Genomic DNA, 12,630 nt, shown 5'->3' on the forward strand with positions numbered 1-12,630 from the left:
TTGAAGTTAGGATCTCATTGAATTTCTGTTTCTCCTTTACCAATTGCCTTGGAAAAAAGAAGACACAAAGGCTTAATTTTAATAGTCATTTAGCTATAAGTTTCTTTAAAGCCAATTACTTTAATTTTGTTTCTGCTTTGCTAAGTGTGTTAGTCAACTTTTTGTCACTGTGACCAAAATGCCTGACAAGAACAATTTAGAGAAGGGAAAGTTTTATTTTGGCTCAGGATTTCAGAAGTTTAATCCATGGCAGGGCAACTTCATTGCTTTGGGCCCAAGGCTAGGCAACACATCATGGCAAAAGGGCATGGCATGGGGAAGCTTCTTAGAACATGGTGGTTGAAAGCAGTGGGAAAGGGCAGAAGGGAAGGTGAACCCTACCAAGGTAAGTCCCTGTAGTCCACCTCCACCAGCCACACCCCACCTGCCTATAGTTACATACAGTCCATTCAAACTAGAATGAATGGACAGATGAGGTTGCAGCTCTCGTAACTATAATCACTTCACCTTGGAACATTCCTGCATTAACAAGAGCTTGACACCTAATACCCAAACCATAACTCTAAGTAATAGTTCAAAGAGATTTTTAACATTGCTTTTAAAATATATTTATTTACTTTTGAACCAAGCCATCATTTTTATGTAAGTACGGAGTTGTAAAGATAAGGCATTTTTATAGTTTATTTTATAGGACTGTTGAGAATTCGTTAGTTTCATTAAAAGACAACTTAAGATGAGTAAAGTTTTATTCCCCTACAATTTTCTACTTATTCCCTTCCTTACAAAAAACATACATGAACCCTAATGTTAAAAAATTAGTTTTCTGTGGAATATATTCATATTTAGGAAGCAGTTTAGACTATATTAGAATATGTATTTGTAGCCCATTTGTCTTTTCTCTCTTTTCTATTTCAACCAAAAATTTATGCTTTGGATGTCTTGTTTTCTTAAAAAAGTAGAAGGGCATTTGATAGCAGATTTTTGGTAGTTAATGAGTGGAAGATAGCCCTGATTACATTTCATGGTATTTAAACTTTGTTCTCTTGGACTATGGCCTGTAGTTATTCATTATAACTAGTTTTAGTTATTCTGTTTTTTGGTGAGGGAGGGTACCAGTGATTGAACTCAGGGACAGTTGACCACTGAGCCACATCCCCAGCCCAATTTTGTATTTTATTTAGAGACAGGATCTCACTGACTTGTGTAGCACCTTGCTTGACCTTAAGATGCAGGGTGTTTGGGAAAATTCAGATTAAGCCAAATGAATAAGATTTAATTTAAAAACTGACTACAGATTTGCCAGTAATTTGCTATTTAATGTATTCTGGTATTAATTTGCTAATTTTACCCTGCATGTTATGAACTCAGAATACTTCATTTGTTGCTAGACAATAGTTAGTGATAGTTTATCTGGTTTATTCATAAGTGTTTGTTTACAATCAGAATTAATGTTTTATTTCTCTCTCTTTTTTTGGGGGGTGTGTGTGGTGGAATCAGGGATTGAATTCAGGGCCACTTAACCACTGAGCTATGTCACCAACTCTTTTTATTTTTTATATTGAGATGGTCTCACCAAGTTGCTACAGCCTCACTAAATTGCTGAGGCTGACTTTGAACTCCCAATTCTCCTGTCTCAGCCTGCCGAGTCTCTGGGATTACAGGTGTGTGCCACTACATCACCTGGCTTAATATTCTTTTTAAAACATGGGACTAAATGTGTTTTTTAACTCTAAACACTTCCTGTGTGTTTAGCCACAGAGATGAGTAGTTCACAATCTATCTGAGTATTCATATCTGAAAGTTATAAGGTTATGACTTGTGGAAAATTTATAGTGGCTTGTGGCCACAGTTTTCATTTGAGAGAATGGAAGAAATCCCCTGCATGAATCTGAAATGCCCAAATCTCTTTATCTCTGTAGGCCCCAATTTTTGTGATCTTATCTTGGCATACAATGTCATGGACTTAATTTTTATCTGTTGAAAATTTTCTCTTAATATTAGAACTATGATATCCTTTTGGCCTAGTTTACAAATGGCAACTAAATGAATATCACAAATTTTAGTTGGTTTTCAAAGATTGTGTTGTAGATTTTATTCTTTTAAAGTTCTTTTTGTAAAAGAAAGCATGATTCTTATTTGAAATTTTCATATTAAGGGAGACAGCCTCTTAGATACTAATGCTTAGCTTAGACATGAAAAGTACAGGCCTAAAGAATAATCCCTACTTCATCATTTTCATGCCTTTTGAAAATAGGTTTGGATGCTGAGAAGCTATCAGGTACCTTAATGGGTACCAGAGAAATATTCTGAGACTCTCAAGTTACAGTCTGAATTAGTGGGTGATTTACTATAAAGTTAACTAATAATTAAAGCTATTAATTTGTTTTGCATTCAATTGATTATGAATCCTTTCCCTATATATTTTTCTAATCCTTTCCCTATATATTTTTTTAGAGTGCTATTTACCCGATGTAGAGCATTTATTACTTACAGAATTATAAATTAGACTTTGCTTCTGGGCAAACTAGTCTTTGTCCCAGTAAGAAGTACATGGATCAGATCTGTAGTACCAAAAGAGCATTTGGTAAAATAAATATAAAAAATGTGCAAAACTATTTAGAAACCTCCCTGACTGTCTTTAGAAATCAATAAGACAAATACTGAAAAATGTGCCAAATTTTTAAAGACTCATAGTATATCAACAAAAACTATGGCAGAGGAATAAATGTAATTTGCTTAACTTTGGTGCGATGGCCTTGTAGACAACAGAAAAGCTTTTAATTTTAGATAATAATTTTTGGATACTATTGGAAATTCAGTAAGGCAAACATTTGCTTTGTAAAAAATTAAAACAAATAGGGTGTCATCTGACCCTGTTGTGATACACACTTCAGTAGAATATAGATGCAATGCAGCAATTTCTTTATCCCAGCAAGATATTTAAAGAAATGCTCCATTTATAAATAAAAATTAGGTTCAATTGCTATATGCAAATTAAGTATCTTAATTACTGTATAATTATTGATTTTTAAATTGACCTTACAGTGATTTATTTTTTAGTTTTTCTTCTCAGGTAGGTTTTACTGCTTTGGGGGGAAGTTTTAAATTTTTTCAAAAAGTAATTTGACTTAATTCTTTTTGATATCTAGTTTTCCATAACATCACCTCCATAAACATGGTTTTACTGGAGTCTCAGAATTTTAGAAATGAGGCAGAAGAAACCTTATTATAGAAACTTAGAGAGGCGCTTGATGAACTTCACTCAAGTGTCTTAAAATTGATGTGATAAAAAATTAAGATTTAAAGTTTTATGTTTAGAAGTCTAAATAGACATTTCTTTCTTTTATGTTTGTTGTATATGAATATTTAAGCTTTTGAGTTACTCTGGCAAGAACATTAGAAATAATGCTTTAGGCATTTGTTACAGTACTTTGATGTCACTTGGTAATATATGTTAGTAGTGTGTGTTAACACTAGTAGTGTCATATGAAACCTGTCATTGGGGTAACAAGGAAAAGTAAAGTGCGAAAAACAGAAGTGACTAATTTTCAGCTTTTATTTCATTTTATGGCCTGCCCTCTGGTGGAGATGTTAAATCAAGAAATAGCGTGCATGAAAAGTCTGAAGGCGAGAAGTATACATTAGTAATTGATATGTTAGTTTAGTATATGAGAATTTATGTTATAATTTCGGGTTTAGTTTATAAGATTTGTTTGTGATTCTTGGCTTAAATTTTATAGGGGACAAACGTGGGATTAAAATTATAAAAATATGGCTGGGGTGTAGTTCAGTAGGTAGAGCATTTGCTTAGCATGTGCAAAACCCTTGGTTGGATCCCTAACACTACCTCCCCCACTCCCCCCAAAAAACAAAACAAAAACAGAAACAAACCCTTGTGTGGCGGTGTGGAGGTGTGTGCCTGTAGTCCAGCTACTGAGGCGACTGAGGCAGAAAGGTCTCTTGAGCCCAGGAGTTTGGGGCCAGGCTGGGCTCCCTAACCCCCTTTAAAAAAAAAAAAAATTAAAATGATTTTTTAGAGGCAAATTTATTTATGCTTTTTCTCACATACTTTGTTGTTATTCCCAAGGGTCTTATTGAAGTATCGCAAAGTTTAAAAATAGAAAATGAAGAGTTTAAGAAGAGATACAGTGATGCCACATCTAAAGCTCTGCAACTTGAGGAAGATATTGTGTCAGTGACACATAAAGCAATTGAAAAAGAAACTGAATTGGACAGGTATTTCTGATGATTTTTAAAACTTCAGTGTTTTAATAAAATATTTGGTTTATATTCATGTTGTATTATCTTAACTCAGTTTAAAGGACAAACTCAGGAAGGTACAACATGAAAGAGAACAACTTGAATGTCAGCTGAAGACAGAAAAGGATGAAAAGGAACTTTATAAGGTATTTTATTTTCATTTCTATTATTGATTTGTAACAAATTACCCCAATGGACTATGTATGGGTCAGCTGTGTTGGAAGCAACATAGCTGAGTAGTTCTGGCAGTCAGGATATTGGCAGATGTTGAAGTCAGGTAGGCTTGCTGGACATTGAGCATCTGCTTTTCATGATGGCTCACTCACATAACTTTTGGCAAGAGGCCCTTCAGTTCTAAGTTACCTCTCCAGAGGTTGCTTGAATGTCCTTAAAACAACGTAGTCAACTTCCCTTAGTTGAGTAATCCAAGAGGGAGGAAGCAAGGACGAAGTCACTATCATAATGTATATTTCTCCTAAAAGTTAGTGTTTAAGGAATTACTTGCTGGTATTTTAGATTCTTAGCAGTTACTGTGTAATAAGGCAGAGTTTTAATGGTAGTCAGATACTTATTTATCAGAATTTGTATAATCAAGTATTTTCATCTTTTAAGAACTCCCATACCTTAGGGAGAGTATTAATTAATTTCAGTGGTGATCATATTTTACGGTTTGGCCTTTGAAATAATCTTTAGAGATTGTTTTACAGAAATATCTTCACTGTTTAAGAATCGTCACTTTATGAAGTTTTTTTCTTTTTTAGGCATTCTTGTGATGTAGTATAGTTAACTTAATTATCAATATTATGGGTGTAAAGCAAGACTTTCGCTAATAAGCATTTCTCAAAGGAAATTTCAAATGAGGAATTTTAAGAACATTCTAAATTGTTAGCTTCATGTGAAGTCACTTTTAAAAGCTGATGATTATGAAAAATAAAGGAGTTTTAATGGTGGTAATGCAAAAGTGTTGTCTACTGACTTCTTCAGAGAACCAGGAGTCACATATGATCCTATAAACAGAAATTACTCCTTTAAGTTCAGAAACATTTAAAGAGTGAAATGCAAGAAATAATTCATTTCTTTCTGGTACATTTAACCAAGATACCCTTACTTGTGAGCAGTAAGTGTCTATACTCTGTATAGTTTCAGTTATTGAAATTGATTTGTGTATCCTGATAAAATCAACAACAAAGTTCATGGAAAAATTAGCATAGTTGCATCAAGAAGTGAATATGGTTTTAGATACATGGGAAGTAAATGACATAGTACTTTTTACAATTGGACATTGAATTGCTTCAAATGTTGTTTTTGAAAATACCCTTTCTAGCTTCCAGAATTTGGTCATGTCTTCATATCTGAATATGACTGCAACGTAGTATTTTCCCTGAAGAATGAATAATTCATTTACATTAGAAAAAATGCTAAAATCATTAAATCAAAGGAAAAATCTTTAGAGATAATGTAGTTAGACTTTAGAATTAATCTGTATGGAAAATAACTTGGAAAAACATGTTTTGCTCTTAATATATTTTTATATTCTTAGGTGGTCATTTGGCAGAATGTGGGTCTCCTGATTCCTGGTCTCTTCCCTTAGTTATTTTCGAATTAGAGATAAATAATGGTATTTTAAACTTTGACTAACTTCGGTTATGTAACTGAACAGAATATTCTTGACATTTTGAAACACTGTTAAAGGTGCATTTGAAGAATACAGAAATAGAAAATACCAAGCTTGTGTCAGAGGTTCAGACTTTAAAGAATTTAGATGGAAACAAAGAAAGCATGATTACTCATTTCAAAGAAGAGATTGGCAGACTGCAGTTGTGTTTGGCTGAAAAGGAAAATCTGCAAAGAGCTTTCCTGCTTACAACCTCAAATAAAGTAAGTACTTCTGCAACATGTATTTGAACTTTGTAAAACATATCTCTGTTAAATATGTGCAATAGGACTGTTTTATTATTTTTAAAATTTTTAATTCTCCCCAGCTGTTTCTTTTTAAAAAGTTTAAAATCGCAGAGAAGTTGGAAGAACAAAGCAGTGAATAACTGTGTACCTTAAAATACTTTGCCAACTTTTGTTTTATTTAGAAAAAGGACCCTATTTAGGTTGCAAGTTATAGGCATTATTGTTCTTAGGAACAAGTACATTCTTCTGGATAACTGTGACACCATTATCACCCTATAGATTTGATACAATAATATTCAAATTATTATTTTCTATAACCTTAAAATGTTTTGATCCATGAGTAGCCAGAGATTACACATTAATTTGTTGGTTTTAGTCTGATTTAATCTGAAACATTGTCTCAACACTTTTTTATGATTTCTGTAGAACAGCATTCCTATACTGTTTAAATTTAGAATAGTGTCCCTATGCTTTTTATGTCTTTCTTTTTCTTACCCACCCCCACCACCATTTTGCAGTGCAGGGGATTGAGTGCAGGACCTTACCCGTACTAGGCAAGTGCTCTATTATTGAACTACTCCCCTAACCCAGCACATATTTTTGAAGAAGTCAGGCTACTTTGAAAGAATGTTACATAATCTCAACTTGCCTATTATTTCCTCAGGACTAGATTTCAAATCAAACATTTTTTGGCAGGGAAGGACATTTATGATGTTTTATATATCTTACTGCTTTCATATTATGAGTCATATAAATGTCATTATGTCCTCTTCTTGATGTTGGGTTTGGTAAATTATTTAAAGTTATGTCTGTTTGACATAATTGAGGTGCTTTTTCTTCTCTTCCTTCTCCTCTTTGTGATTAAGTAATCATGGGATAATACTTCATGATTATGTGAACATCTTGTTCTCTAATAGCCTTTTACCCAATGGTTTTATTATTCCTTTGATGAGCCTCACTTACCTCAACTTTGAGATTGATGGTTACAAAATGGTGATTTTAAAGATTCTGTCATTCCTTTTACATTTATTAGTAGCTACTATTTTATGAAGTTACTGTTACCCTTCTCCCTTTGTTTATGCCACTGTGAAAAAATATTTTATGATATCATCTTTACTCTTTTTCATTTCACACTTGTCCCAAATTTAGTTGGCGAACCTTTTCAAGTGCTTTTATGTCCCTTTTTTTTTTTTTTTTTTTACAAATCACTGCTGGTACTGGGGACTGAACCCAAGGCCTTGTGCATGGTCTTCAAGCACTTTACCACTGAGCTATATCCCTAAAGCATTACTTTTATTTTATTTTGAGATGGGTTCTTGATAAGTTGTTCAGGCTGGCCTTGAACTTGAGATCCTTCTGCCTCAGTTGCCCAAGTAGCTAGGATTACTTTCGCATGCTACTGTACCTTGCTTTTGTGTCCTTTTAATATGCCCTTATAAGCTTTGTATACATATTATTTAAAATTGTGCAACTGTATTTTCCAGCTTCAGGTTATGCCTCATATCCATTGTTATCATTTTAGGGAACTATGGCTTTTTTGTATTTCCAGTAGATACTTTAAATCATTACTGATATATCTAACCCAAAAACGGTACCTTAGGATTTTTTTTTTCTAATTTTTTTTTTTTTTTTTGTAGTTGTAGATGGGACAGCATGACTTTATTTTGTTTCATTTTTATGTGGTGCTAAGAATTGAACCCAGTACCTCACACATGCTAGATAAGCGCTCTGACTGAGCTATAGTCCTATGATTCTTCTTTACGTTCCTCCATTTCATATTTATATATATTTTCTCCTAGTGTGAGAATTTCTTGTTTCCAATACATTATTATTTTTCATGTGTTTACATACCATAACTTTCAGAATTTCTATTGTCATTGCCACTTCCAACAGTAAGTATACTAAATAAAATTAAAGGTTTTTTCCAAGCTCTTTTTTTCTTTGCTTTTATTTCACTGGGGATGTTCATAATGCCATGTTCAAAAGTTACTTGATGTAATTTTTAAAATACTTTTACGTTATAAATTTGAATACAGTTCAAACTTTTTTGTTAGTACTAAGATTTATTTTTTTCTTTTTTGAATATATAAAATAGTTGCATTATTTAAAAGTCAAAGACGATATAAAAATTTACCCATACATTTTAAACTCTTCTGTATTGTTTTTACTTCTTACCTACACCCACAGGTAAAACATATTCATTGGTTTGTAAGTTAATCCTTCTTAAGTTTCTTTTTGGAAAATTAAGCTTATATGTGCATAGCACACATACATTTTTTCTCCTCTGCTTTCTTTAAAAAAAAAAAAGACATAACTATACATGCTTATTTGTACCTTGTTTCTTTCCACTGAACAATAAATTCATTCTTTTAAAAAAAATGTTTTAGATGCTTTAAAAAAATTTTTTTTAGATGTTGATAGACTTTTTTTTTTACTCATTTATTTATATGTGGTACTGAGAATCAAACCCAGTGCCTCACACATGGTAGGCAAGTGCCCTACCACTGAGCCACAACCCCAGCCCCATTATTTATTCATTCTTTTTTTTTTTTTTTTTTTGGCAGTGCTGGGGATCGAACCCAGGACCTTGTGCTTGTGAGGCAAGCACTCTACCAACTGAGCTATCTCCCCAGCCCTTCCATTATTCATTTTTTATCAGAGATCTTCCTTATTTTTTTTTCAATTGCTGTATAATACTCCATGTATAGATTTATCTTGATTTACCTACAATGTTTTATTGATATTAGGTTGGTTTAAGTATTTTGTTATGAAATATACACATATTTAAAATGTTAGAGGTAATGACATTTAAAGTCAGTAATTAAGCCCCAGATGCTTTTTTAATCAAGTGTATTGCAAATGCAAATAATAAGGGTATTTGATTATATGGTGTTTAATAAGATACTGAAATATCTCAGCATCTTTTTCATATTTAATACTTCTATAAAGAAAATGTTAATTTTGGAGGAAAATAACTTCTGGTTGCTAAAACTTTTTAGAAGATTATAAAAGCTAAGTGAGGTTATGGTTATAAAAATTTTTTAAATAGCACAGGAAGGTACAAAGTAAAAGTAATCCTAAAACTTACCATTTAAAAAATATTTATAGAATATGTAGCTATCTTGCAATATGAGTACACATGTAGATCTTTCTTATTCATTATAACAGCTGCATCATATTCCTCCTCTCATTTAACGGTTGTATAGTATGTAATTGTTATGAGTTGTTTACCATCTTTAGCTTTTATGAAACACTGAAAAAAGCATCTTATATAGCTAGCTAGGCAGATGTCTAAATCTGTAAAATAAATTCTTCCAAGCAGTTGCTGGAAGACTAATAGATACTTAAAATTTGATAAGCTATTTTTTTTAAGTTGCCTTTCAGTGTACAGTTTTTTTTTTTATCCCTAACAAAAGTGTATGAATGAGATACTACTGTTTGTAATTTCTACACTGACTTCCATTATGTGGAGATTGTAGTATGTGTTATGGGGCACAATTTAAGAACAGACCAATCGTCACTGAGAAGTCCAAATTGAGAGTCTGTATTAGCTGGCCAGCAGACTGTCTCATAGTGCCCAAAATGTCTATTGGGAGAACAGCCCCGACCATAGGGTTGTAGGGGTTTTTATACCATCAGTCAGTATATCAATCACAAGTGTCTGTTGCTCTGATTTAAAACTACAAACTAACATCTTGAGATCTAAAATCATAAGCAGAAGGGAAACTGGGTCAAAATGACCTTAGTTGGGTACAAGTTAAAGAATGGCTGGCTACTGACATCAAGACAATTGCTGTTGACATGGTACATTGTCTAAGAAAAATAGGAATCAAAAAGAGAACAATTTTACATTATTTGAGAATTGCCATTTTGTGTTGCCAAACATGCTAAGCTAAGCAACTGTAGATGGTACAGAGGCAGGATATTCCCACAGCAGAAACATTTCGTACATAACATGGAATCTCAGGGTAAAATGGAGTCTGTTTAGTCATTGCCCATATAGCCAAGCCTATAACATTTCCATGGAGTCAAATAATGTCAACCCATCACAGTATGTTATAGTTTATTTGTAACAGATTTTCACCTTGTTGGGCATTTTAGGTTCTTACTAAATTTTTTGTTATTTTTATATTGTATTGAATTCCTATAAAGCTAAGCCTATGTCCATAGAATTTTAAAATACCTTTGTGTTATTTATTTATTTTTATGTGGTGCTGAGGGTTGAACCCAGTGTCTCACACATGATAGGCAAACGCTCTACCACAAAGTTACAACCCCAGCCCTGTCCATAGTCCTTTATAATTTTTTTTTTTTTTTTTAGAAACTTTGAAGACAAAATTGCTAGCTTAAACCATGAGAACTTTTAAGACTTTGATGAATGTTGTAAAAGTCTGCTGAGACTTTATTATACCAATTCCAGTTTATTTAAGCCTACTTGTGAATGTGCTCGGTTTCCTAAACCCATCCAAATTTTGGGTGGCTTTTCTCTTAATTTCTGTCAGTTTGGAAGAAGGTGAATGTTATAGGTTTTAACTTTGTTGACAAGTTGAATTTTTATGCCTAATAGCCATTTCTTTTTAAAATTTTCTCATGTTTGTCTTTCATCATTTTGTTATTGTTCTTTTTTGGTGCTGAGTTTTCCCTCTTTTTATTGATTTGAAAAGTCGCTTATATCAGAGTAAGTAGAATATGCTTCCTGAATATAATTTTCCTGTAGTTCTTTCTTCCTTTCTTATCATGTAGAAGTTGATAATATTTGTATAGTTAGAAGTTTTCATGTTACTCCTACAAAGGTTTTGTCCTTCCTAATGTTATGTAAATAATCATTTACATGTCTTTCTGAGGCTTAACAGTTTAAAAATTAAGACTGGATTGCATTTTTTCTGATTTTACATTATTTTCAGCATAGAGATTAAAAATAGGAAAGTTGAATACATTTATTGTGCTTGTAATGTCTAATTAGTATTAAAGGAAACTTTTAAATTAGATCTTTATAGTTATACATAGTAGTTGGGTTCATCCTGACAAACTCGGACTTACATGGAAGTCGATATCAGTTCAGGATTGCCCCCTTTTCTTCTTGTTCCCCCCACTTCTCCTTCCTCTATTCTACTAGTCTTCCTTTCACTCATCTATTAATTTGTGTTTGGTTCTTTATGTAATCTTACCCTTCCCTCCCCCTTTGCTTTATTTTACTCCAGCTTCCACACATGAGAGAAAACATTCAACCTTTGAGTTTCTGAGTTTGGCTAATTTCACTTAGCATGATATTCTCCATTTCCATCCATACTGACAAATGCCATAATTTCATTCTTTTTAAATGACTGAGTAGAACTCCATTGTGTATGTGTGTGTGTCAGTTTTTTAATCCTTAACAGGCATCGGGGTTGATTCCATAATTTGGCTGTTGTGAATTGCGTTATAAACACTGATGTGGCTGTGTCACTGTAGTGTGCTGATTTTAGATCAGTTGGGAAAATACCCAGGAATGGGATAGCTGGGTCATATATAGTGGTTCTAGCCCTAGTTTTTTGAGAAATCTTAAAGCTGCTTTCCAGAGTGGTTGTGTGCTAGTCTATAGACTCACCAACAGTGTACAAGTGTTCTAAAGGAAACAATTTAATTATGAAAAGTTTAACTTTTTTTTTTTTTTAACAGTACTGTAAGGTTGGTTAGGAGGTAATACTTTTCATTTTTCCAATGTCCCACTTTTACTGTTTGCATAAAAATATTTTGACTTTTTCAAACTAAATTCTAAATCCATCCTGTGTTTTTATAATGATTCAGAACAGTAGGCCAGGCACCATAGTGCACACCTGTCATCGCAGTGACTCCAGAGGCCAACCAAGTCAGGACAATTGCAAGTTCAAGGCCAACCTCAGAAACTTAGTGAGACCCTGTCTCAAGATATAAATAAAAGAATTAGGGATATAGCTCAGTGGCAAAGCATCCCTGGGTTCAATCCATAGTACCAAAATAAATAAATATTAATACAGAATGGTAGTTTAATATATTGAATATATTAATATTTAAGTTAGAAAGTAGGAAATGTCTTTTAACTAAAATTTTTGATATTAGACAGTTTTAAATTATTTTTATTGTAATCACAGAAAATATGGGTCAGTAGTTCAAGCTGGAAAGATTTGGGGGACCTTTGAGTCATGGGAGTTTTCATTTGAGTTTTCAGTTTAGCCAGAACTTTAAGCACTGAATATGCCACCTGACTGGCATCCATACTTCAGTTTCTTTATGTATAAAATAGCAGCAGTCATACCCCCTATGTGGTAGGAAATCTAAAACAATGTCACATTTTAAATTTTTTATAGACTTATACTTCATCCAAGTCATGAGTAGAAAAGCAATGTTTAATTTAAAACTTTGGGTCTGTTTAAGAATGTATAAAGTTGCTTTTGCTCCATTTTTACTTGAATGGTTTAATCATAACTATAATTCTCTGCTTTTCTTCAG

At 32.8% G+C, this 12,630-nt stretch overlaps 1 protein-coding gene across 3 annotated transcripts in view; it reads left to right on the forward strand.

The window, feature by feature from the left end:
• Tax1bp1 (Tax1 binding protein 1) overlaps nt 1–12,630 on the forward strand; it is a 76,983-nt gene that overhangs the window by 42,020 nt on the left and 22,333 nt on the right. For all 3 annotated transcript variants that reach the window (XM_047560965.1, XM_047560967.1, XM_047560966.1), the window contains exons 6-8: nt 4,088–4,236; nt 4,316–4,406; nt 5,953–6,138. In XM_047560965.1, the coding sequence (XP_047416921.1) occupies nt 4,088–4,236; nt 4,316–4,406; nt 5,953–6,138 (426 nt within the window). The remainder of the gene's footprint in view (nt 1–4,087; nt 4,237–4,315; nt 4,407–5,952; nt 6,139–12,630) is intronic.

This window comes from Sciurus carolinensis, chromosome 8 (assembly GCF_902686445.1).
Source record: "Sciurus carolinensis chromosome 8, mSciCar1.2, whole genome shotgun sequence".
Lineage (NCBI taxonomy): Eukaryota > Metazoa > Chordata > Mammalia > Rodentia > Sciuridae > Sciurus > Sciurus carolinensis.